Source organism: Pseudopipra pipra, chromosome 15 (genome assembly GCF_036250125.1).
Source record: "Pseudopipra pipra isolate bDixPip1 chromosome 15, bDixPip1.hap1, whole genome shotgun sequence".
Taxonomy (NCBI): domain Eukaryota; kingdom Metazoa; phylum Chordata; class Aves; order Passeriformes; family Pipridae; genus Pseudopipra; species Pseudopipra pipra.
This window is the reverse complement of record NC_087563.1, coordinates 12,202,667-12,230,331: the sequence shown is the minus strand read 5'-3', so window position 1 is coordinate 12,230,331 and position 27,665 is coordinate 12,202,667. Positions and strand designations below refer to the sequence as shown.

At 42.3% G+C, this 27,665-nt stretch overlaps 1 protein-coding gene across 11 annotated transcripts in view; it reads left to right on the top strand.

Moving 5' to 3' along the window:
- SGCD (sarcoglycan delta) overlaps positions 1 to 27,665 on the top strand; it is a 347,493-nt gene that overhangs the window by 203,030 nt on the left and 116,798 nt on the right. For 9 of the 11 annotated variants that reach the window (XM_064671961.1, XM_064671955.1, XM_064671950.1 and 6 more), the window contains one exon: positions 1,094 to 1,279. In XM_064671961.1, coding sequence (XP_064528031.1) covers positions 1,094 to 1,279 — 186 coding nt within the window. The remainder of the gene's footprint in view (positions 1 to 1,093; positions 1,280 to 27,665) is intronic. The other 2 variants (XM_064671959.1, XM_064671960.1) reach the window with 1 other exon arrangement.

The window sequence follows — 27,665 nt, the reverse complement described above, 5'->3', positions numbered from 1 at the left end:
CTCAGCCTGTGCATCAAAAAAAGTCTGAAAACATAAAAAACCGATCCCTGGGGAAGGCTGTGAAAGTGGCTTTCCAGAACCTCAATGTGAAGGGTGAGAACATGAATACTTTCATTCAAGTGGCACCAAATACCTCCACAACCCCCTCCCGTGCATGCACAGCTGGTGGCACACGGCCACTGGGAGGTGGCTGTGATCTGGGCCCCTGTCCCAGCTCGTTGTGATGCCCTTTAAAAGCATCCATGTTTTTGCATCCTTGGTGAGGGCAGCCAGATCCCTGACTGCCTGGAGCCAGCCAGGTAGCAGGCTGTAGGAGGGGGAGGTTGTTCACCATGGGGAGCTGTAAAGCAGTTCTTCCTGCGGATGCTGCTGCGCTGCTTTCCTCAGCACTGGCTTTCCTTCTTTCCCTCTTTCCATAGTTCTGGCCTCTGATGTTGTCTAAGCAGGCTCACCCTCTCAGCATATCAGAGTCCTTGTTAAACCAGCATAGATACTTGGGGATAATTTGTTAGGGATGTGGCAACTGGAGAAACTTGTGCTTCATGTTAACTTGTTTAGGCGAAGTTAGAGTGCGGTGAGGGGAAAGGCAGACATTTCCCCTTTGACTTTTTTCTTTGGTTGGAAGGAATGATTTTGCTTGAGATGATTTTTTTTTTAAATTAAACCTCTGAGAAGTCATATTGCATCTTCCAAACAAACTGCTGAACTCAACTGCTTTTACAAAATGCATGCAAAATTTTCCCCTCAGGATCCTTAGAGGCCCTGGAGTGCCTGCCTTGCAAAACCTGGGGCAGTGAACAGAGTCACTCCAGAGTGATTTCTGTAGGATACCTTTAGACAGCGTGCTTATGTGTATTTATAAATATAGATATACACATTTAACACATACATTTCTCTTTTGTTATGTTTCTGCATGCAGCAAGCAGAAGGAAAAATAACGCAGAACCAAGGTATCCAAAGAGCTGCTGCCCAGCCGGTAAACTCTGAAAAAGAAAAAACAAAACCCTCTAGGAGGCACAGACACAAGCAGCTTTTATCATCAGCTTTCTCTTGCCACTGAATACACGTGGTGATTTCTCTGTGATCGTTTCAGATGCCTCAGGAACAGTACGCGCACCGGAGCACCATGCAGACCTCAGAAGGACCCCAGGTATACAAAGTGGGGATTTATGGCTGGAGGAAGAGATGCCTCTATTTCTTTGTGCTGCTCCTAATGATTTTAATCCTGGTGAACCTTGCTATGACCATCTGGATTCTGAAGGTTATGAACTTCACAATTGTAAGTAGGGGTTACCCTGAAAGGTCTGGGAACGATGAGGGGGGGTGATGGTCTTTGAGCATGACTTCAGATACAGCTTCCATAATGGGGTGTTTAGTAGCCATGGATAATCCTTATTACAGGGAAGAGCAAATTTACCCAGTGATCCTCTCTTTCTGCTGGAGATGTCTGCAGTATTGCCAAGCTGAGGAATCAGTTCAGCATTGAAAATCACATTCCTCTTACTTGCTATATATGTATATATATATGTATATATGTATAGATAGATGTATATATGTAAACAGTATACCAACCTCACCTAAATTTCAATTATAAAATGTTTTAAAATTATTGAAATTGGTTATTTTGAACTGGGGTGTGGAATCCAGAATGGGTTTGAGCCTTTCTCTTAGATTTTCCTGCTTTTCTCCATGACTGGGAAGATTAGAAACTGGATTTGCTTTTTTTGGGGGGAAAATTCATGTTGTTCCATAATGGTGTGCTTCTGGAAGCTTCATGAAGAGAAATAAAATTCACAGGGTAACTGGCTAGGTGTGGTACTTAGGTGGAACACGTCCTTGTCCTTGTCATGCTGGGCTCGGTGCACATCAGTCCTGCCAGCAGCTCTACCTTGCTGCCTCCTGCTCCTTGGCCAGGGTTAGCCTTCCAGAAGTCCCTAGTAAAATGTTGGGCAGCTGTACTGGGAGGTAGATTGCAGTGGGGCAGATGGTGCCTTCCGGGCCCAGAGCACTCTGTGCATCACTTAAAGCCTGTTCAAGCTCCTTTTGAGATCTCAAGATGTGCCTTGACCTTGAATTGTCTTTTTACAGAGTGAGCTTTACCTCTCCTGCTCACACACACTGAAAGTCAGGACATGACAGGCCAGGCACAGCCCACTTCCAGGGCTTGTGAGCCTTTATGTATGACAAGTCTTAGTTTTTCAGTAGATAATTTGGCCAAGAACAGTGAAAATGAAATGGTTGGTCCCTTCTTCAAAGCAGTCATTGCCACCTTGCCCAGATGGGGATATTTTAAGATCATTTGAGTCTTCAGGAGGAAATTTTCATCTTTAATCCTGGATTTACTTCATGTGAGAGCTGTAAGGCTAAATTCCCCTAGACAACTTCCAAGGACCTTCCCAGTCCAGCTCTGGTTTGAGCAGCATGTTTGGAGTCTCACAGCATTTCCTTCTCTGCCTTGGTCTTGTGCCGTCCTGAACAGCTGTGTCCTACATTATGTCATTAATGGGCCATGAGAAGTTGAATAAACAATCTCTTGTTTACTGTATCCAGCAGATAAAATGCTGTGTCAGGGGAACATGTAGCATTCATTTTCTGTAACCAGGAAGCTGTCAAGGTGTGCAGAAAATTGCAATGCATGTGTGCTTAGGGAGCAAGTAATTATAAAGCAGTAATCCACAAAAAGCTCCTGTGAGTGGGCAAAGAGTGACCAAACTGGAGCAATTAATACTTAACCAAACCAGTTATTTAATCTTGTGAAATTGATTTTGATACCCATTTCATGCTGAACTGTGGTCTTTAGATTAATGTATTTGAAAAATAGGTATTTCTGAGGTGATGGAAGAGTTGGTCATATGCTTGTCACACAGGAGTGGTGTGGGTATCAACCCAAGAACAAGATAACAGAATTTCAAATTATCACTTTTCAGGAATACAACTTTATTTCTTTGTAGTAACGTAACTTCAGTATGTCAACCCTGTGCTTTTTTTGCTCTTTGTTGGTGGTCAGTCAGCTCTCTACAGGTTGCTTGGGAAGTCAGGTGAACTTCGCTGCTGTTTCCTCCCTCACTGCCCTCTCGTGATGCATTGCATTTTGCAGGCCACGTGCTGGTCTCCCAGGGATATGTACAGAGACCTCCTACTTCCAGCAGCTCTCTCCACCCTACTAGGATTTACACTGGCTTTTTAGGCGATGCACTGATCTTCAATTTCTTGTCTAATTCCGTTTCCTTAGTTGTCCTCTGATTACTGGGGATTATTCCAGGGTAAAGTATATTTGTATATGGTTTTAGTTAATTCATGTCTACTAATGTTGGTAGGTGATGGCCTTTGGTGGTAAAACACAGACAGTCATGCTGAGTCCTGCAGTGGGAACAGCTTTATGGCTGTAGGCAAGGCCACACTAGTCAGGGTGCGTGTCTCTGACACAGCCAATTGGAAATAAATATAAGAACTGGGCATGTAAAATGTGATCCTTGCCCCAGTATGCACCCATTCATCTCCTGATCTCCTGCTGCTCCCGCAGCCTCGCCAGCTGCTTTGGATCCTGCTCTGCAATCCGTCCTGCACCGTTCCCTAAGGCTGAGAAAACCACTTTGCTAAGTGAATTTTTAGAGGCAGACTTTTATCTCTAAGTAACAAATGTAGCAGAATTATCAAATGAGCAGATGCAAATATGGAAAAATCTTTAATTTGTTCCTGTTCTGATAAGAGGAGCTGAGAGTCCTTCTGAGGCAGGAAAATGATCTGAGTAGTCGGTAAGCAATAGCTGCTGCTTAACAGGTCTGAGTTACCCCAGTGCTTGCAGAGCAAAAAGAAGGGGGAAATTTGTCTTTCTATTCTTCTAGAAAATATAGTGTTTCCAGTATCTTCCCACCTCTCCTTCCAGAATCTGAGTCTGTTCAACTCCACAGAACAGTCCTGGCACTTACCAGAATTTAATAATGCTCATTATAGCCAATAAGTGCTCACAGTATTTTAATGAGCACAGCAAACCTGCTCAAGAAAACTCGGGGGTGTTTTAAATGCTGATAGTGGGGAGTAGAGAAGGGGGGAGGAGATGAAGCAAGACAATCTCAGGGAAAAAAACCAAACCTTCTCATGCATGTTCTAGCAGTATCCATGCACTCCATTTCCTGGTCCAGCCCTAAATTCTCTGTCCTCTGTGTGCCCCACTGGCTTGTGGTTCAGGAGACAACTCCTGTGAAATCAAGCTGCAAGCTTCCAATCAGTGGCTTTTAACAAGCAAGACATCACTATTTATTCTAGGTTTTGCTTTTATCTGAACATTCAAGGCTTAAATAAATTTATGTGTGGCTATTGCCTTTTACATGAGGCTGTCAAGGCAGTATCATGCTTGTGTGGGGACAGCTGGTCACTGCCTACTCTGTCCTCTGGCACAATCCTTCATTTCTCCTGTGTTATTTGATACTCAATTTGTTTTAAATGCCTTTATCAGTCTCAGGCCCTATGGAAAACAGGCCTAGAGGGGACCTCAAATGTCATCTGCCTGTCCCACAGCTGGTTCCCACACACAATTCCATTTACCCTGTTCATTTACATCTTGGCTGTGCTACTCTGGGACTGTGGGAAGCTCTGGGAAGGCTGCTACCTCTAAACCTTGCCAAACCACGGAATGAATCTGGGTTAGAGCCACCAATTTGGGTTGAAACCCAAATGTACCGCGAAGGTGGCCTAACCTAATTGAGGTAGAAACCACCATCCAGTGCTCAACTTTCCAATGATATATTGGTAGAAGGAACTCTGTTCAGGTCTTGGACAAGCCTGGTAGTACTGCATGGTTTGCATGTATTGGTTCTGGGGAGAATATGTTAATGCCTGTGGGCTGTGTGTGTGACTGAGCCACTAAGTCTGAAGGCTATGGCTGTGTCCTGCTGTGCCACTGGTGGGGTGGAGGGCTCAGCCTCCAGCTGTGTCAACTTCCAGCTGTGGTGGGCTCAACCTCGAGCTCGGCAGAGCTCAACTGAGGTGGGCACAGCCCCTGCAAGGGTTCTTATGTGCCAACATAATTCTAAGGCTCGAACCAGAGCTCTTAAAACCCTTCCTCTTAATCGTAATGTAGCTCCTTAGCAGCAGGATTGCCCATAACTGTGCATATTAGCACATGCATATTTTATGCTGCCCACCGATGATGTGCTGGGGATCTCTGTTTCAGCTATTACTAGTGAGCTTAAAACATTTTTTGAAAGCTTCCTCTTGTATTAGCTTCTGAATATCACAAGAAAAGATGTGCTTACATAAACACAGCAAACCAATATCCTTATTTTAAGTAGTACAAGGCTAGAAGGCTCAGATAATGGGCAATGACAGCACATTGACCTCTTTCCACAAGGGTAGCGCACAATGCTTGGTATTTTAAATGGTGTTAGGAATCTGAAGCACTATCCATTAGTACTCCTTTATAGTCTGTTAGGCAGCAGGCAGAGCTCTAAACAGGAGAGATGAAGACTGTGTCCTGTTGTGGCTGTATTTAAATGTCAAACACCCACCTACTTGTCCACCCATCAAACCACTTCAGACCCTTTGCTTTTCCTTTGCCCTTTGCTGGTATTTCTATCCATAGCTCCTGTTAGCCTGCTTTGGATTGTATTGTTTTGGGACAGAAGCTGTTTGCATATGGCATCCTGTAGTCCTGTATAGTGGCGGGTTCTACTAGACTGTAAACTCTAATAAATGGAAAAATAATATTTTCCCCCAATCAGCCTGCAAGACTTGAAATTCCTGGAGAACTGTCTTCTAAGGATCACATAAAGTAAAGGCTTCAGATTAGTTTTTGTAAGGAAAATATTCTGCAACTTGGTATTCAGGAATCCCTTTGTGAGCCAAACTTAACATGTTCCTCCAAACTGGGAGAGCACCATCCCTGGGGGTATTTACAAGACATGTAAATGTGGTACTTACAGACAGGGTTTAGGGTGGACTTTCCTTTGAGTGCAGAGAGGGGAATCTTTTCCCCCTGGCCCAGTCAGGCTGAGGCTGGAGAGTCCACAGCACGTGCCAACTCTTGTGTTCTCCTTCCGTAACCACACAAGGTTTTTTTGAAGGTTTACAAACTTCAGCATGAGGTTGAGCCATATTTTATTATTTTAATTGAACAGGAACAAATGACTGCAATTGTTCAGATTTTTCTTTTTTTTGCCTCAGGCTGTGTTCATTGCTGAAGGGGTCTGTTTTAGCATCGTTGAATGAAATGTTGGCAATTTAGAGAGACAAAATGCTACTGTAGGTGGCACAAATGCTAAATATCATTATTATCTTGCATTCTTTATTAAAAGTTGATATGAAAAATGAGCTTTTAAAATTTGGTTATGAATGGTTATTTCCAATACAATTACTCCCTCTTGTGTGTAAACTACCTGCCACGTTTCAATTACAGGAAAACAGTGGGGTAATAACACAGCAGTAAAGATGGATTAGACTTAGGAAAGCTCATTGCCCTAACAGGCAGGATTCTTCTATTAAAGATTTAAAGGAGTAGACTTTCTTCTAATTTATTTTTTTTTTTTAAATTAGAGATTGCCTCAAAAGAAAAAGGCCGTGCTGTTTATATTCCCTTTACATGATTTCTCTGGGGTCTCTTTAGTTGCAATGGTAAAGCCAACATGGGAAAGAAATCTTTTCGGTTTTTCAGGCTTTGCAGGGCAACTGTAATCAGTCAGCTAAAACTGGTTTGAGTTAGAATTAATATTACTATATCTTTATTAAGAGTGAAGCTCTTCTCTCTCTCACTCTCCCCCTTGCACACACACACACATACAAAATTTTGCACTTCCCCATCCTAATTCATGTTGCTCTTTCTATAAAACAAGTAATTGCTCTGGGACTGCCTGCATGACCCAAGAACTTTGTGTATTTCCCTTCTTTTCTCATTCACATGGACTGCATCTTCTGATATAAAGATGTTAACCTTGTAGTGGTCTGACAACACCAGCAATACTATGAGTAATTGTACTATCAAGTGAGGAAGTTCCTACAGGTGAAATCCTTACTGACTGGAATTTAACTGGAATCTTGGCACTGACATCAGTGGATCAAGCTCTTCACTGTAATGCTTTTTAGTTGCAGGGTTTTTTACAGTAATTTCTAATTTCTTTCCTCTAGATTGAGGGGAAAAAAGTGCTATGCTTTTCTTTAACTCTTTTTTAGAGATCTGAATTTCATTCCCGGTGGATTTTGTGTTTCTGCATGAAAAGCAACTGGGATTACTTATCTTTTTTTAAAGATACATATAGTACTGGTTTTGCCTTCACTCATTTGGAGTTTAGAATAATATAGTCATATTATAGTCATTTAAATAGGTTATTGTGTGAAGCTATTAGAAGTTTGACCCGTGCATTGCTGCATCCCCCATGGTGTTAATCATTTGGTACTGGTGACTTGTTGAGTTATAGTGCATCAGTTTCTTCTAGTGCTACACCTTTGAAACCTCAGTCTCTGATAATATTTCATTTTTATTATCCTAATAATCACATTTCCTCAGCCAGCACAAGCACATAAACTTTCTTCTTCCTTGTTAACGAAAAGTGATGAAAGCTCCCCATATTTTTACCTCATTGTCTCTACTCTCTGCTGAACCATTGAATTTTTCAGAGGCCTGCCATGGCATTGGATACACTGACAGATTATGCCATGGGAGCTAAAAAAAAAAAATAAGTCTTGTACTAGTACCACTAAATCGAACTGCATATGCTGCACTGCAGTTACTTAGGTAATTCTTTAGTTTTTTCTTTGACAATGGCACAAGGCAGTCTGTGTGGTACAGTGTTATGATGGCAGATGGACCTTTCCCCTCAAACATTTTGAGCTGGGTTTCATGTGCTTCCATCTCAATGGACAGGCTTCCAGCTCTCAGTTCTAAGATGTTTCTGCCGCTGTTCATAGCCATCTGAACAGAACTATGCATCCAGGAGAAAGGAATATCTCAAACATACTTAGTTTCTGAATTTTTCAGAGGCAGAACAAAGCAGTCTTATTTATTAGCATTTCTACTGTGAAAGAAGCTGCTGCATAAGCTCTGTACTTACTACGTGAGAGATATTATAAATGTTCCCCTTCCAGAAAAAAGTTTTTATCGGTGCTATTTTCCTACTGGACATCAGGGAATTTAGCCCTGACATCCAGGTACCTCAGGATCCAGCATCTCTTGGTTATTACTACTTCTGATTTGAAGGAAGCTTTTGAAAACTCAGCAATACCCATCTCCTCATACTTGCAGTTCAGTGCATGAGTACAGGCAAACCATCATCTGGCAGATGCTGTATGGGCCAGACTCTTGAGCCTCAATAACTGGTCTTGTGTATATCCACAGCAGGAAAACACCTCATTGCATTCAAAATACAAGATGGCTTTGTTTGATCTGTCCAAGAACAGAGGGATACAAAAAGATGGAGAAGGGGGAAGAGTGGCAGGGATTTGGGTGGTTTGCAATGTGAGGTTAATCATTTGGTCTCTGGCATAATGTTTCGTTTCCAGGCATTTCTGTCTGTGAGCAGAGAGGGTCCTGTCTGCTGGGGCCCCACATCCTGTGATGTGGGGAGCACGATGGGAAGGGTTAACAGCCCAGGAGGGGTTAATGCTGCTCACAGGGTGATAGGGAACAGCAATGAGGGCATTGGTGGGCTGTGCAAGGGGTGAGTCATAAACTCTTGATCCCACATCCTGCCTCCTGTCACCTCCCTCCAGAGGGGATTGTTCTCAGCTTCTCTCTCATCTAAAGAAATAAGATATTTCCTATTAACATTCATCTCAGTGCCAGCAAAAGATCTTCAGACTAGCAGTTCTGAAGCAGAGATAGATTTGTCTCTTAGAGAACATGTAAAAGGTATTATTATAAATGTGCGAAAGAACAAAAACAAGCTTGCTTCTAAAATGCCGATAATCAGTGATTCCTCTGAATAGCTTACAAACTGATCCCTCCCCATATTCTCACAGTACAGTAGGAGAAATGATTTAATTTGGGAATCTACACAGAAATGACATGCCATGCTGAGCCATAGAGTAAGTTTTCCACTGCTGCTTCTCTTGTTCCTTGAGCTCCTTTTTTCCTTCTAAACTTCCCAACATCCCTCCTGAACTCTCCGCACAGCAGAGAGCAATGACCTTCTAGGCTTTCAAAACCCAGCAACCGTTGCTGTAACAAAAATATAATTCTTCTGAAGCACCTCTTCTGCGTGGTTGCCTTCAGGCTGAGGTGCTGTTTGGAGTAGCCTCCATGCCTCCTTCCACTTGTCCTGGAACTGCAAAGCCATCAGCTTTTCAGAAAATGCTTCCTGGCATTTGGTCCCAAACCCCTGCTGTTTGCACCCTGCATTGGAGCACGATCCATGGAAAGGGGAAGGAGGTGGCTCTCTCTTAAACTGTAAATTACTGAAGGAAACTGTGAAGTGCTGAGCAGCAGAAACCTTCATCTGCCTTGGGTGAAGCCCCACTGCTGCCTGTTTGCTGGAATGAGCTCGTATTTGGCTAAATAAAAAGTGCCCTATTCTCCCCACACTTGTGCATTTACTCTGTTTACCTTCTGCAACCGTCAGAACCTGCTGTGATGACTGAGGGTTTTGAGGTTGTGCGGGGTCTGTCTTTCCCCTCCTGCAGACGCTGTATTATCCCTTCTCCACTCATCCACTCCCATGCCTGATTTGACAGATGTATTTAAAATATGTGCTGCCATTTCCTGTGCCTGTTCTTCCAGAGCTCTGCAGTGGAGATGAACTTGAATATATCATTTGAATTCATCATAGGTTGAGTTTTAGTTCTGGTCATTTCCACTTCAATTGCACCTTCCCCATTACCCATCCTGCTGCTGCTGCTGTGGTCAACAGCAAGATGAACGGAGGTAATTATTTGTATTGAGGCCTGAGTTTCTATGGGATTACACTCCAGTGCACTTGCATGAAGGACAACCTGTTAACACTGAAATGATGATGGTTACAGACAGACTTAAAGAAGAGGAATAGATTTATGCAGGTAATTCAGCCTTGACCTCTTGAGTTCTCATTACTTCGCATCCGCCCGGCACTACTGCCCACCTCTTTCCTTTTTAAATGAGATCCAGTAACTAACTGAGAAATTATGGCAATCTGCTATATGAAATTTGTGATTATTTGCATTTAATTAAAGGCTTCTCTTGGGAAAATGAAGGGCAGCTTAACCTCAGAGAAGCCTCTACATCTCCAGTAATTGCTTCTAATTGAAGTCTTTAGAGTATCTACCCCACCACAGGAAAAGGAAAAAAAAGAAGCCAAACCTGAAAAGTTTACTCCCACACAGAGGGTCCCTGAAAATTATTTTATCCTTATGCAATTAAGGTGACTGAGGGTCCTCACAAATGATTCTTCAGTGTGGGTTAACCAGCTAAAGTTTAATTAGTGGTTTGTGGTGTGTTTAGGAGAAGTCCAGGGGCACATCCCATGTTCCTGAGCTGCTGTGCTGTGTGGCAGTGTCCAGATGGATGCAGGGGTGCAAGTGCCTAAGTCCTCCTGATGGTTTCATTTCCATTCACAGGTTTCTGGTTTTGTACAGTTCTTGTTGACCTCCAATAGTATTTTGCTTATTATTAGCTAAACCTTTGTCTTAGTGTGTTCTGTGAAACACAGGATAGGAGTTTTGCCAGCTGGGGGTGTTTGGGGTTGAGCAGCAGTACAGTCTCTGGGGTTGGGAACGCCTCAGACATCTCTCTGCACCTCCACCTGTCCAGGCTTCAAGACAACAGTTTTGTTGCTGCAAAAAGTGTATCCTTGTCATGCCAGCACCATTCCCAGTAATCCCAGTGCATGGAGTGTGTTCCTACAGCAGGGGTGACATTTTATGAACCACCCATCCATGGCACAGGTGTTTGGAACCAGCCTGTTCCTCTGACCGAGAGGCCGCGGTGCCTGGCTGGTGCAGAGGTGAGTGGTGCTGGAGGGGTCTGGGGTGACATGGGGAGGAGTGTGGCACCTCATGATAAAGACACCACCTCCAACTCCAGCATGTGGCATCTCAGTTACACGTTTTGCCTAATTACAACTATCAGCATTTCTGTGCAGCTTCTGGCAGTGACGTCTTTCTGCTTGCACCCTTTGGGTCTGTTAAAACCCCTCCTTGTATTACAGATCTGAACACAGGCATGACAAAAATAAAAGTGTGTATGTTGTGGCAGCAGACATGGCCATTTTCTGCTGTTCATTCTTTGCACTGAAGATAGCAATGTTGAAAACCATGAGAACGTTCTGCTTTCCTGTGTTCTTGCCTTGTTTGTTACCGCCTTGTATCACACAAGTTAGCAGGAATGTGCATCTGATTCTGCTCTTTATTATCCTGAAGGTTCTCTTTAATGTACACTGAAACACATAAAATCTCTAGATGGACTGAAATATTTCAGAGTGACCTCCGAAAGGGCTATGGGTGAATTGTCAGAAATGGAAACATCGTTGTTCATCAGCAGGAGATTTCTCATATTTTTTGAAGTTGCAGCTGCAGGTAAAAACATGAAAACACTTGTGACCTGCCTCTGTTAATTCTTAGCAAGCAAAGATTCTTGGAAAAGTGCACGTCTTCATTTTAGGGGAAAAAAAAAGAAAAAAATTGCTTTGATTCCTTATGCAGAGTCCTGAAGCACTTTTGTGCTTCGTGTAGGTGCAAGTCATATATGAAGACGTGTGTAGGTGCTGATTTTGATTCAGATTATTTAGTAGGGTGGTATTGTTTCTGACAACAAATATTTAATCTTTCAAAACAACACATTAAGGAATTTTTTTCTAGGAAACTAGAAGATCAAATGCCTTGTATAGTCTGAATTTTCTCTGTATACTGGAAAAGGAATTCCTCCTAATTACACATTTGTACACACACACCACTTCTGAATCAAGCACTTATTTACAGGGAGATATCAACAGACTGATGGAGGGTTTGCAGCAAAGCCTTGAGCCTTGTGAAGGGGAAGAACTTCAGCCTGAGCAGCTGATGGCTGGGTTATGGGAAGATCAGATGGATTTTAGCAGTTCTGCTGTGGTTTTACAGAAAACTGCTTTGTCTAGAAGGGAGAATGATTCAGTTCACCAGCAGGTATAGATTAAAAGACAAAATTCATCTTTATTTGAAGTTGCATTTCAAGACCTACTGACCAAAGATATTTGTTAATATGATACAGGGTTCAGTCTTGTATGTGGCCCAAGAGGAAGGCTGTATGTTAGAAGGCTGATGTAATTCTTTTCTTCTTCCCAGTGGAGCTGCATTTGCTGCTGTTACACCTTTCTTCTATTAGGAAGCTTTTCTGCAGAAGAGTTTGCCTTGTCAGCCCTTTTTATATTGACATGAGAACGAGGAGCTTTTACATATTCAGGGCTAGAATAACAATTCTGTGTATAGGGAGGCTGAGGCCAGTAAAGACCCTGTTGTTCTTGTGATGTTGGGACTCCTGCAAAGCAACAGGAGCTGGGGCATCCTCTGCTCCCTTCTCACAGGAGCACCAGCCACCACAGTCATTTCCCATCCTCCCAGATACCAGCGAGAGCAGCTCACTGTAACTCATAACAAACTTGAACTCACCAAAATGGCATTAAGAGATTTCCCTACAGGAGCAGTCTGCACGAAGGAATGGCTTCCCACTTGAGGGCAGAAATCTGTGCTGCAGGTGGGGTCAAAGCCTGAGGTTGGGAAGGTAGTTAATTCCATTTTTGCCTGTAGAGTATGCTGAATAGACATGGCTGAAGCCTGTCATTTGATGCATGACTCAGTTCTCCTCTTACATGTAAATGTGTGGCATCGCTTTGGGATTACACAGATATAGAGGAGAGAACAGGTTGACAGTGTACAGCTCCAGAAGGCAGGCTGCAAAGGACAGGGCTGTACACTCTGAGATATAGACAATATCTGGGCAGTTGGAAGGAAGAGTCTGTCCTGGTTTGGAGGTTTTTTGGATTTTTTTTCCCCCCTTATAAGCAACAGAAGAGACTCTTGCTTTGGGTTGGTAATAATCTGCAGGGTGACACGTTAAATGGATTTCACTCACCTATTAAGTTTGTCAGTTTAAAACAAATACAAAGATGCTGTGAGGATTTATGCAGTACAAAACACATTCAAGGACCCAAGAGAGCTCTGTGGACAGAAATAGCTGGAAACAACTACAAATATGTGCTCTGAAGTCTTGCTGAAGCAGGCTTCCAGCTTGGGAAGCATGGCACAGGAATCTGGAAATAGTGGATAATTATACACCGGTAAATGAGAGTAAACTGATCTGTTGTACTTATTTCTTTCCTTCCTTTTCCTCACTGCATGTTTTCCTGTTCTTAAAATTATTCCATCCAATAAGAAATGTGAAGTTAAATGGGTGAACTCACTGCTCAGTCACAATTATCAGAGATGCTCGTATTGGAGGAGCTGGCTGAAATGCTCACTCAGAACAAGTGTAGAGAGATGATGAGATCCATGGTGGGGAAATGACCACCATTCATCCAAAATGTTTTCAGTAACAGCACTGGGAAGGGAATACACTGATGCAATCTGTAGTTCTTGTTTCTGTTTTAAAGGTCTCTAATGAGCCATGTGTGCAATGCATTTCACCCTGGGAAATCCCACTGAAATCTGGCACTTGCATTTCGTTTCTCGTGCTGCTATATTTAGGACAGAAAGCAGATCTCCCAGCATGGCTCCTTCTGGCTTATAGAATCCCTGCAAATTGTCTTAGTAATATACACTAATCAGTTACCAAAGCTGCCAGCTTCCTGTGAAAATCCTTTAAAACGATGGAGGGTGGAAGCAGAGCAGTTGCCCACACTTTCTGGCTGCAGTCACATGGCAGTAACCAGTCACTGTGTCTGTGTCGTGGGGATGAGGGACAGATGACTTTGATGGATGTGATGTGGTCTTCCTTACTGTAGACTTGCTCCATCGCTGTTTTTCTGCACCTCCTTTTTATCCTGTGGATAAGGAGTCCAGTCAGAGGTGTCTCCATTGAGTTTTAATGAGAAAATTAGATTTTTTAAAAAATCTGCAGTGGAAGGTAGTGTCAGAGTGTACACATTCCCTTCCTCATCACCCATCCATATTTGCTAGTAAAAACAACAAGCAATCTGATGTATTTATTTTTAATAAGTTCCCATCTTTCTTGACCTTAGTCCCATTAAAAACCATGCCAAGTCAGGCATCCAGCATCATCTTGTTATAATCAAAGGAATGAACCTTTCTGTTCAATACAATCTTTTTTTCCTGTGCTGACACCTGCCAGCCCAGCTGTACCCAAATTTCTTCAGCTGAAGTGTCAGGATGGTCCATGCCATAAAGAAATGTGATGGCATGGCTATTTTCAAATTATGGGAAGGAGAGAGAGGTAACACATGTCACTATTAGCAGTGTAAGATGAGAATATGGTATTTTTATATTCTGGTATTTTGAGATGTATTTCAGGTATTTCATACCCTTTCTAGTCTTGTCTGTATAGAAAAAGAAATCTTTAAAACTTAACAGTAATGAAATCACTATGGTTTGGTAGAAATGACATTCAAAATCTACTAAATTAAGCAGAGAACATGTTCATCCCAGCAGTTTTCTGTTATCTTTCACAGTTCTGTGATAGGGATGTAAATTTCTGTAATCACTCAGAAAGATGGCTGGATATTTTTTCTATTAAATTCTGAAGGACTTAAACCTTTTCTGGCTTACCTTTGCTATTTTTCATGTTTATATACAACAGAATAACGCATCAGCATTTTTATATGTTTCCCATATAAAAATGAACCATTCTTATAGAGGCTGTCAGACTTTCTATTCCACAGAATAACTGGAGCATCACTGTAAGTTGACACCAGCCTAAAAATCACGTATAGTTGCTGAAATGTCTTATTTTATGGCCCTGTTGCTATTTAATAGCTAAGCTGTGCCCTTTTCTTAATTTACTGTTGCTGTCCAGAAGTACCTTGGTGTCGGGGGATGCTGCTGCAGAGGTCCTGGGGTAGCTCTGCTGCTTTTGTGGTTATCCTGATCAGCAAAGCTGTATGTTGGCTCAGGAACTGGCCAAACTGTGATAATTAACTGGGGAGGTAAGCAGTAGTAAGGAGACCAATCAATTTACACTGCTTTAACCTTATTTCAGCAGGTTTCTCCTACCAGGAATTGGAATATAAAATTATTACTTTTTTTCCTCTCTCCTCTGTATTTAGCCTCGGGAGATTTCGGATAGGTTTTGGCTATTACAAACACAGTAAATGCCTAGCTGGAAGCTATCTGGTATTCATAACCTTAAGGTATTTAGAAAATCAGAAAAGCTGAATGGATTTTTTTTCTTTTTCTTCTTCTTCTTTTTTTTTTTTTTCTTTTTTAAGAGAATAGCTCCAAGAGCAGAAGGCACTGCCTGCCTTTCAGGTAAATTCCACTCAGGATGATAAATTATGTCTGAACTGAACCAAAATGTTCCTAATGGCCCTAGTCAAAAGGCCTATTACAGGATGTCTAACTCACTTAAATTCCTTTTGGCTTTAAATTGTTAATGATTAAGTGTTTTAGGGCCAAAGTGATATGCACTTAAAGGGCACTTTGCTTTAAGGTTAGCCAAACTGAGCACCTAAACTGAGGTATACAGAATTTGCTTGAGTGACCTTCAGGTGGAGGAATAGAATATTGTCTCCACAGGTGGGTAATTTTGTGGGAATATTTGAAGGACACCAGCAAGGTGTGTGGAAAAGGAAGCAGAGGAACATTTTGGAGTGGAGAGAAAAAGCAGCTTTGGCTTGCCCTGGTGGCTTTTAAATTGCATCTCTGATATTGCAGAGAGAAAGTTTATTTGTCTTTCATTATGACATTTGGGGAAGTAAACCATATGGTGATATCAAGGGTGTTTTCCCAAAGGAACAGCTGGCAGGTTGTAAGTCACCAATCCTGTAATGACTTGTGCAGTTACTTGGTTTTAAGCATGGTTTTGCAGCAATGAAGGTGCTCAGTCTGTCTAGTAATCACAAAGGTTTGGACTCCAGTGCTGTGCTGCTGACCATTAAGTGATACTACATGCTTATCTGTAAGGGTGTGGAATTATGTTATAAATATCCCTTCAGCTTTGTCAGCTGTAGGAATTTCTCAATTTCTTAGATTTTTAATGTCTCCTGACAGTAAATCACAGAAGATTCCAAGTCACTTCACATAGTGTTGGCCTTTGTGGGACCTGGGTACTCACAGCAGCCATGCTCAGGTGGCTGTTAGTGTCTGCAGGTCCAGTTTGGCTTTCATTAGGCTCATGGATGAGTTATTGGAATTGAGGTTTGCCTTCTAATCCTTTTCCTTAAGTGTTATCGGCACACAGATTCAGCAATTACACACACTGCCTTCTGCTCAGGCAAAATCAGATGTGACCTGAAGATGCAGTACCTGTGATCACACACACCTTCTTTCAGCCAAGGCATTGGTTCAGGGCCAACAAGCAGCACGAACAGGAGGAGATACCAAGCAGAAATAACAGGACTGGCCCCATGATAAAACATATGTCCATGCACATGCAAGTGGGCTTGCAGAAAAAGCTGTGTTTTCCAAAATATCTACACTGCTCCTTGGCTGTACAGTCAGCTTCCAGGCATCCACTGCCATCTTCCATCATTTTTATTGCAGAATATAGGACATATTTTTCATAAATTTCTAAATACCCTTTTTTCCTTTGTTTTTTGCTCTCTTGATGATGCAGCTCCTCACTGGGGATTTTAAACAAATATTGTTCCCAGCTTGTTTGGGATGCTGTTAAAGGGAATTCCTGGCCCAGTGCATTGCAGACGTCTGGCCCTTTCAGAATGTTTCTATTCCCCACTGTGTCGCTTCCCCTTTGATGAGTCAGCAGGTCTTTAATTGCTGTTCCTCTTAGCAGGGAGTTCTCTTATTCAGTAGGTTAAATATTTGATTGCCCCAGGTCTCCAGATAGAGCAGGGCACACAGGGGGGATTTACAACTCCCAACACAAAGCCTGCTGCCCTTCCAGACTGAAGCTTGGGAGCTCCCCCTGAGGCCATGCCTGGGAAGCATTGCCTGGAGCCTGGAGGGGCCACAGGGATCCAAGCAGGCCAGGTGGCTCAGGCTGCTGGGAGGCAGTTTGGAATGGCAAGACTTGCTGCAGGAGGTTCTGCACGTCATCTGGGAGGCCCCTGCATGGCCAGGAGGCAAGTGTGGCCATAAGCTCTGCTCTCAGCTGCTCCCAGAACTCTTATTTCCCTCTTCTTTTAAAGAAGCAATGTAGACATACCCACTGGGATACTCCTGTGCTTGCTGGATTGTGGAGTGTGTCTTCAGGGACTCAGTAAGATGGGCTATTATAGCAATAAAATTATCTTCTGGTATCTTTCCTGAATATTATGCATGTATTTCATACTCAGTGAGCTGAAATAAGGGCACTTTTAATAGTGTTTTCCAAGTATTTTAGATGAATGCACCATATAGGGGCTACCTCTGTGTCTTGCATAAGGAAGCCTGGCTTCCAGGTGAGTCTGTTACTGGCATAGCCCCTGGGCAGAGTTGGGTCTTCAGCCTTGAAGGTGGCTCCTTGAGAGGAAAAATCCAGTTCAGCATTCACAAACATGCAATAAATGCTCGTGGAAAGCTGGGACTTGCTGGTTGTCGATGCCTCCACGCTTTGGGGAGGTATCGCTCCACGGTGCTGCGTAGGAGTGTGCAGAGTCTCACATTGTGGCAAAGCATGAACAGTCTTGAGGATTGTCAGCAGTGTAGGCTTGAGGCAGTAGCTGCAATGCAGTCTGTGGAGAAGAATATCCCAAATGTACCTCTACATCTGCCTTTGGGCTTCCTGTTCCTCTGAAGTCTCACTGCCTCTGTGTTTCTAGTGGAGCATGGGGTTGTGTTAGGAGTAGTGTATAGAGGAACAGTAAGAAATGTGCACTTCACACACACATTTCAGTCAGTTTGCTGGTGGGTGGCACTGGAGAGAAGAAAGACCTTGATCAGAATAATGGGGAAAGGAAAAACCCTACAGCTTCACTTTGTTAATCCTATTGGCCTGGTCCCGATGTAAGAGAAGCTGCTGCAATGGCTCAAGCACATCCTCAAGCAATGGCATGAAAAAATCACACCGGTTTCCCTCCTACTGAGTCAAAGAGAAGCAATCTCACTCCCACTGAAATGAAATAAATGTAGCTGCTATTAGAGCAGAGCAGTGAACACCAGAACTATCATTTTGTAGAGCAGACCTCTTAAACAGACCTTCAGATTAAGAAAAATAGATGCAGAATAAAATTCTGTCCTGAAGCAAAGTTGGCAGCACTGCAGCAGTGAGACAGAGGAACCCTATGAATAGATAAGTGGCATTTTCCCACATTATTCAAAGTGCCCACTTGCTGAGCAAGTGGAGCAGAAAGTTCTCAGCAGATGAGGAATGGGGAGAGAACAGTCCATCCGTGTGGAGCCTTGACTTCTGCCAGGCTGTTAATATCATGGATGTTTATGACCTTCCAGTCAAGCAAGGGAGAATAACTCATCAGCAGTCAGGTCCAATCCAGCTAATGTTTCCAAGATTAAATGCTTGCTTGCAGACTAGATCCGATGGCCAATTTTGTGGTGAACCCTTTCTGTCCTTACAATTCTCAGTGCTCAAGCTGCTGCAGGTTTCGAGCTCCCTGTTATGGTGGTGTATGCAAAGAGAAAACTGGCAAGAAATGTGGGAGAGCTTGAAAGTCCCTTGCTCTGAGCAATGCAGACAATTCCCACTGTGATGCCTGGTGAAAGCCAGATGCCCTCGAGGTGAGACAGTTGCCCTTGTGTCCCTTCAGCCACATCCAGCTCTCCAGCATTCCAAGCGCAGTGGTCCTACCAGACCTATGTTTTGTGGGCAGCTGATTAGTGAAGACAATCCTACATGGCCTTGAGGGATGAGTTTGGCTGTTGGTGACCCATGGCAATGCAAGGCTTTATTTTTGAATCTCACAGATTTGGCCAGTATCTTCATTAATGGAAACCAGTTGATGGCCCACCCCCATTTAAGGTAATTGAGCACACAAGGAGAGCTTAGTGACTGCCAACTTTAAGCATAAGCCAAAGCTACAGGCTTTTACAGCAGTAATACATACTGTGTTCTAGATTGGAAAATCAGGGAGTTTGCCAGTGTACACAAACATCTCAGCTCTCAGGAGTGGATTTGTAATGGGGGTGGGCTGCGTCACCTACTCAGTGCCCGTGTCGGGGAAGATTTCCATAGAGCCAGTTTACCTGTCTCCTGTTGATAAAAATAATTGGAATTATTGGACCTTCAAAGCCATGGAGAAAGTAATGGATGACCAGCTGCACTTCAAATGAAAAAGTAATCTGTGGAATAATTGCTGCCACTCAGTCCGAGCCCAACTGTGAAATATTAATGGGTTGCTTGATCAGTCTATACAGAGCTCTCAATCATCCTCCTGGAGAGCAGCACAAACCCAGCAAACAGCTCAGGATTTGTGGTCAGACAAATTATTGACAGGGGCAGAATAAGATGTTCTAATGTGATATTTACTATAAGCAAGTAACAGTTATTGGGTGCTAATGGAAAACTTTCTCTTAATATTTATAAGTTCAGAGATGATCTATATTACTCTCCCAGCACCCATCATTTCCCTCATGGGGGACAAGCAGTGGCAGCCTTATGCCTGCAGAGCTGTGGACAGCGCTGCTGTAGCAACCAGCAGCGAGTGACAGTCTCGGAAAAAAAACCCACAGAACAGAGGACTTGCTATATTTAACAGTAACCCTTAGAGCTCAGAACACTGACGAGGAGTGAGCTGCCACCCTGCTCCAGCAAAGGGCTGCACTTCAGACCAGTGAACACTCCCATTTGCTTCAGAGAGACTTTGCATAATCTTAAGCACTTTGTGAGACTGAAGTCTACTGAGTAGGAGTTCATAAATAAAAAGAGAAAGATCTGCACTAGATTTCTCTTTCAGAGCCCTTGAACTTAAGGGAAGTTCAGCTTCAAAACAGGGAGCCAACCAGGGAGTGAACACAGGCTGCTTTGATTAAGAATGCTGCAAAGTTTTGATCATCCCATGAGATATGGGCCTCATGCTGCATTTTTTAATGGGAATGATCATTTCTTTGGTGTCTCTTCTCTGTCTATCTCCTCCTAGTCCCAGCAGATCTGTGCATCTCAGTTTCCATCCTCCCACATTGCCTAGATGTGGGAACAGGACAGTGCCAAACCTCAGAGAAAAACCTGGTTTGTCTCTGAAGGGGATTTCAGCTTTGTGGTTGGGGTCTGCCTTCATTATGTGTTGCAGAAGAGGAGACAAATGAATCTGAGCATGAAACAGGATCTGCAGGTAATCTAGCAGGTGTGAGGGAAAGCTCTTCCCAATTTTGTGTGAAGGTCAAGTAAGCAAATGGTGGAAGTGGATCAAAACCATGACTTGTCCTCCTTTGATTCTGTCTGCTTTACAGAGTCAGGGAGAAAACATTCCCAACATACTGTGAAGGACTGTGACTTGAGTGGGCTTTGTGGGCACAGACAGTTCTTTCTTTGGACAGTGGCAGTGTAGGATGTACAGCCATAATAAATGAGCACTCAACAGTGAGACACAAGAAGGTATCAAACCTGTCTGTGTTCCCAAGATGGATGTGGGGGAATTGTTTCTGTTACTGATCTGTTTTCATGTCTAATAGCAAGGAGGAGGGGAGTTCCTTAGTGTCTTCTGAATAGCCAAGAGAGAGAATTAAGATCCTTCAGAAAATAATTCAGGGCATCTAAGTTATGCTTCTGCACTGAATGGCAGAGGGTAGAATGTCTCTAGCCACCTAATTCAAGCACATAAGTTAGGTCCTAAATTTAGTTAGTGTGAATATTCCCAATGCATCAACTTCAGAAACTTCTGTTTAAAACTAGGAACTGAGAGATTTGGACCTCTGTAATCCTCGTACTCTACGGCTTTTATGTGGATGATTTTTGACTCCCTGAGAAGCAATTGGCCCAGCTATCACACTGGATAGTGCTGGGCTTCCTGTTCTCCCTGCAGCTCCACAGCTGTCCTTTTGTGTAACCTCATGTCATTCTCTGACCCTTTTTTCTCCTTCCTAATCCCTTGCAGATTGCCACTGTGAGATCTTTTTGGAAGGGACAGCTTTTGTGTAATAATCCACATTATTTTATGAGTTGGAATATTTATATATCATAGCAAGCCTAGGCTCAGACTTCAATATTAAACAGTGGACTTCATCCTTGGTAGTCTATTGACTGTCTGTGGAACAAGTAATGCAATACAGAAAACTTTACTCTTCTGGGCAACATGGCCTGGAGTAACAGAGCCTTCCAGTGTCTGCAGGCAATGTCAGAGAGCCTGTTGAGCCACATGTTTAAGATGATTGCTTTAGGTATTATTGCATTATAAATAGCAGCTAATAATAGTAGCATAACAGCAAGGTTCTCAGCTGATGTAAATTGGAAACTGTAATTCCGTAGAAGTTAATGGACCTCAACTGATTTACACTAGTTGGCTGTCTGGCCCCTAGCAAATGATTCTAAATCTGATAAAATTAAATGAGATTCAAAGCTCTCTCACATAAGAGAATATTAAACCCTATCTCTGCTGTCAGACTTCTGCATGGCTGTCAGGCTTTGTAGCTGGGGCTTTAAGATCCTGTTTTAAGTTCTTGATTTTATTATTTGATATTTTTTCACTTCTCTCCTTTTTATTTTGATTAGTTGGTTAAATCTTTACTTCCCAGAAAGGAGAATTAGAAAAATCACCCATTTTGATGCATCATTAGGTGCCATTTGTTGGTATTCATGAGTTGCTAGCAGAGATCTCAAAGCCATTGAGATTTGTGCCCTGTAATTTCAGTTCAAAATGCAAATAGACACTGAAAACATCTGTTTAACATCCGTGCTGGAGAGGTCTGCAACCTCAGTGTTTTTCCCTTGTCCTTAATAAAGTACTGTAAATTTTATTTAATATGACTGCCTCCAGCCTATAAATTAAAAAAAAAAAAAGCAGGTCTTCAAACGGGGTGAAGGTAAAACTGAAGATTGAATTAGTTCATGATAAGCTGTGGGCTGATGTGGAGCATGGATCCACAAGGAGACTGGTCCTAGGGAGGAGGGTGCACAGTGGTCAGGAGTGATGAGCAGATCTGGGAGAAGTTCATCCTTTGAAGATTTCTTGCTTGTCTCTTATCCACTGGCATAAATGTACACATCAAACTCCCTTCTCTCGGTTCTGTCGTGAAGATCCAAACTGGCTCTAACACTTTGAATAGCAGGCTTTGGAAATCCTGGCTGGTTTGACAGAACTGGGTCGAGGGCTGGCTGGGTGCCCTGCGTGGGGGTGGACTCGGGAACTGCGGGGTGTGGGGGTGAGGTGACGACTTCGCAGTCGCTCGGCTTTGTGCAGAGCAGCACATCTGACCACAGTGCCTGCTTGAGGAATATATTTGGATTTGCTGGGCTTGAAACAGAAACCTAATCTAGCGATTGCCCTGTGAGTCCCTGTGCAACAGTACCTGTGTGTCTGAATCAGAACACGGTCACTTGAAATGTAAAAGCTTCAGTGCAGAACTTCCCTGAGGATTAAAATGGCTAGAAACAGCCACAGGCAGCATCTCTAAACAAATCCCAGGACTAAGACTACTTAGATGGGTGGGAAGCACCTCTCACTTGCATACATGCTGCTGTGAATAGTTTTGGGCATCTTCCACAGATGTTGATGTGATGAGATAAAACACTAGAAATTTGTTTGAAAACAAGCATAAAGCTCAAATCATAGATTTGTTTTCTTTAGTACATTGCTGCGTGCTGAAGTCTCCACTAAAGCAGAAGGGTAAATGAAATCATCAACATAATCTCTGCTGAATTTGATTAAAAAGGTAATATATGTTTAAAAATTCATAGCACAGACCCACAGTTGCTCATGCAGACATGCAGAGTGCAATCAGACAGCCTATGTTTGTTGTAGGAAACCAGCACTAAAAGTTACATCCATCCTTGTTTGAATTAGAAGATCTTGATGGGGATTTTTTATCCATAAACTTGCTCCCTGAATTCATCTTCCTAGTCAGTCCATTGTACAAGCAGCTTCCTATTGTGTCGTTTCTATTGGATTCATTCATAAAGCTGAAATCTCAGGGTAGACTTGAAAGAATAATACATAGCCTGATTCACATATATTTTTCCTAATTCTGGTAGTGAGCTCAGAAAATCTATATTCTTTGAAAATACAGAGTGTTGGATTTCCTGAGGCATAAAAACATCCCTGGTGTGTATCTTGCTGTAAATCAGAAGTGGCATGTCTGTGCTGGTGTGGTTTCTTTGGTGGTGGAGTGGGCTCCACTCTTGGGTCGAAACAGCAGTTGCAGGATGAACCTTGTTCCTCTTAAGACCCTCCTAATGTTGTAGTTGTTGGTGAGCAAAGTTCATAATTGCCGCAAGTAAACTTAGAGTAAACAGCAATAAAATATGTGTTTATAAAAGAAAATTTCATCTGCAAACCTAATGGAAAATGAACCCTGCGTGGGTCCCTAGAAATTATATGTTACTGGGTTTTGTAAGACTAAGCAAAAATGCAGAGGCATCGCGTGCTCAGATCGTTGAATTAGTGTGTGAATAAGGGTAACGGGATTTGGACAACACTGGGAGGGAGACAGGGAAATTAATTTTCTTGGTGTGCTGCCTGTAACTTTCAAACAATTCTGGGAGACTCCTGATAAGGGCCGATGAGACTTGTTCTGGGAACAAAATGATGTTAACCAGTCTGTGAGTAAACTCCGGCTCAGCACTCCACTTGTCATTATTCAATCTGTCCTGACGAATAACACAGATAAAAGGCTGCTCTAGTCCCATGATGCAGAGGACTGACAGTGAATCACAATCAAGCCAGAGACTCATTTTTTACCTTTTTTTTTATTATTTTTTTTCAGGTAAGAGAAGCAGTTACCAGCTTTTATACAGCATCATAAATTATTTGTTCTCTTTTGGCAAAAATGCTTATTTGCATCTCATAGCAAAAATCATCTGGGCTTTGGAAAAATTATTTAAGACTTGTTATAGCGTGTGTTGTTATGTTTTGCTTATCCAAGCTCTGGGCCAAGTGTAATTTACTTGATATTAATTAGTCCAGAGCTGTGAAATCGGCATACTGAGCCAAACTGCTTTTGTGCTGTATTACCCAGTTTTAAAAAATGAATCTAGAAATGCCCAAATATCTCTCTTGTCTTGTATTTCAGGTTAATCCAAGTCCAAAGTTTTGCTTTGTGTATCATTTCCTTATTGCTAAATATACTAAGTATATTAATTTAGCCATTGCCTTTACTTATTGCATACATTTTAAAAATTTTTTTTTAGTCCTATGTATAATAAAGGTATTACAAAGAATGCTTTTAGGACTTTTAACGTAACTCCAAAGACAGGAGAAACATGTTTCCTCTTATTCCAACTGCAGTACAGGGGCTCCTCTACCATCTTCCTGAAGGGAAGTAGTAAGAAAAGTCAAAGCACAGCCTCTAGAAATTTGAGAACAGGCAACATTTGTCATCCTGATGTGCTGGTGCTGTTCCCTGGGCTGGCTTCGGTCATCATCTCTTGCTTTCCTCAGCCGTCGCCCTGAACCCCGTTGTGCAGCCCTCAGCTCTTCTGAGCTGGTCCTAGAGAAATAAGATACTCCATTAAGGAACACATTAAGGAAGCCATTGGCTTCTTTTTCCTGTGATAGAGAAATTGTATATTAATTCGTCTAGACCAAAGACATAAATATTTGATTTTCATGGAGTCGCCATATTAACAAAAATGATGCGGAGTTCACTTCTGTTTCATTAGTTGCAATAAGCTAAGGCAATTTTAATTCATAAACACAGTTTTTGATTCTATTGGCACGGCTTTAAAATACATTTAAAATCCTGTTACTTGAGATCTGTAAACAAAATGCAGTTCTTTTATCTAATTTATGTTGTCAAGAGCAAAGTAATTTACATAAGAGGGTTGATAGACTATCAGGAACAGCAATACTTTGAGAGAGAAAAGCCTATTAGATCTTAATCCATCTGATAAGCATATTACTTCCACCAAAGCTGAACTGCTTTCGTATTCTGTATAAATAATTCCATTTAGTGTAATTGATTATTTTACAGCAGGAACCAAGATAGATATTGTTGGAGGAGAATCAGCCTATTAGTCATGTTTTGGAGGTTGTTCTGGAGAAGACGGATTTCGATAAGCTCGAGCCAGTCTGAGCAATTTGTGGAGCAGATCACCAGCCAAGTTGTCATTGTGCAGCTTCTGTTCGCTCTCAAATATCGGCTGAGCTGTTGTAGTTTGGTACAAGATAATAGCAATAGCTGCACACAGAAACCAACTTCAAAGTGATGTAGCGAGCTGTCATCATGCCTTGGTCTGGAGCCTTGTTATACCTTTGGAAAGTGTTAGGCAATCCATGCAGAAAAGCTGCAAAAGGCAACGTTAGTTCTGTTTCTGCAGAAGTGTGATTTATGGATGCTGCAGATTCCAGAACATGTCAGGAATACTTGGTCCCTGGTCTGGGATGCTTGGTGGGTACTCCAGCAGCTGGCTGCTCACCTGTGGTGGTGTGGGATCTATGCTGCAGCAGAGTTTGGAGAAAAGTTGTCCAGGGCAGAAGTGAGTTGAAATGGCCTCACTGCAGTGCGGCAGAACTTATTTTATGTAATTTCTTTTAGTATAATAAAAAGATGAGCGTGGAAGGACTTTATCTGTTTTGCTTTGCTCCTTCCTTCTTGTTCCTGCTGTTTTTGTTTGGGTTTTTTTTTCCTTGCCTTTGTATTACTATTTCTCCTGGCTGCATGATTACACATTTGCCTTTTGTTTATTGTATTCCCACAGCAAATGGAATCACACACTTCTTGGTGAAGTGTGTTTCTGTCAAAGAGCATGAAGCCCTGTTTGTGTGTGAGGACTTCTAAAGGCTCTGTTTAAAAGAGCAGGCTGTGGTTAAGCATAATCCATGTGTGGTGACATTTCAAGGTTATGAAAATCCAGAATTGGTTTTCACACTCAGTATTTAAACTTCAGCAATGAGAACAACTGTTGTCTTCATCGTGGTGGGCTGTGACAGCCGGTTAACGTACCTTTAGCAGAAAATAATTAGAAAAGGTGGTTTTCCTTGAGGGAATGCTAAACATGCTTTTAATTGTAGTATAAATATGTCTTTGCCTTTCTAACTCAAGCTATATATGCATGGGAGGTTACAGTGTGCCAAGGGGACCTCCAACCTGATATACCTGCCCCTCAAAGCAGTCGTGAAACATAGATGTAGCCCTGCTGAAGCTGTAAAATCTCTTTTCTAACTCTCTTTAAGCAGATGAAGAATTAGAATTTGGTGCTTAGTATTTCTTTAGAAAAGTGGGTTTGGGGTTTTTTATTTGCATAAACTCCAAAAGGCTTCCAGAGCAGAATGAAAGTAAATGTATGAGTTCATTATGAATTAGAGAAAGGAAAAGAATATGATATGGTTGAAGGGTTTGAAATAGGATTTTCTTTCTTTTTCTTGGCAACGCTGGGTGTTGTGCTGCCCACAGCCTCAGCAGTGCTTGAGACTGAAGCTTATATTTCAGGTAGGTTCGGTTAGTTATTGGAAAGACATTGAATGAGCTTCCCCTGCAACTGTGGCAGCAGCTCAGACCCTTCTAATGAGCAAAGAGTGGCTCTGGAGAAATACTCCTAAGTGAATATACTCTTCTGAATGCTAACCACGAGTTGGCTCATGAGCAGCCCATGGGCCGTTTGCAGGCTCCTTTGTCAAACCATTGCCTATGTCAAATTAAAAAAAAAAAAAGGGAAATGGTTCTTATCTTTCTGAGAGTGAATCTGTCCCGTCTCCCCCTGCACACAGCATGCAGCAGAACATGTTTGGGAATCATGGCATGCACTGAAGTGTGACAAGCTGGACTTTGGTTATGGCTGTGGGTTATCCTCCACCAGAGCACAGCTAAATTGTGGGTCTGAGCACAAGAGATCCTGGTTTATGCTCAAACCTGGACTGCAGAGTGAATCTCACTGCCGAAATCGTTCTTCTTGCTCCGCTGCTGTCTCTGAAATGCTTTTCTTTCTTGATTTGTGTATTTCTTAAATGGAGCGAGTTAAGCATCAGGTATGAAAAAGATGTATGAGTTCAGATTTTCAGCTAGTGACATGAAAATGAGGTTTGATGAATTTTTATCAGAAAAGTACTTGAAGGAAGGCACAGTCTAAGCTTTTCTAGGGAGTTGGGGGTTTTTTTGTTTTTGTTTTTTTTTTTAATATTGCAACCAAAACATGAAAATTTACCTTACAGAGGTTGCTAAGGAAGAAAGTAAAATTGGTGTATGTGTGGGGTGTTTTGTATGTGTTGTACTCCTGTCTAAGGTCAACATTGAGTTTACTTGTTCCTTAGATTTTGAACTGTGACTTTCAAGGAGGGGGTAAGTTTGCCTCATCTACAGCCAAGCATGCAAATACAGCAGCTCTAGTTACAGACACAGCTTTGAACGGATATGCACATTTTTGTTGTGAAATCCTTAAATCAAACTGCGTGCAAAAATAAAAGGAAACCCCATGTGGTGTCAGTTCATGTAGTATCTGGCTGGTGACATCCCATAGAGTTACAGTGGCTTTTCCTTGACAGGTTTCTGTGCTCCATCCTGCAAGGAAGGCGAAAGATGATAAAGTGACTCTGATAAATAGTCATGGATTTATAAGAGCACATCGATGAATTTGATTGGGA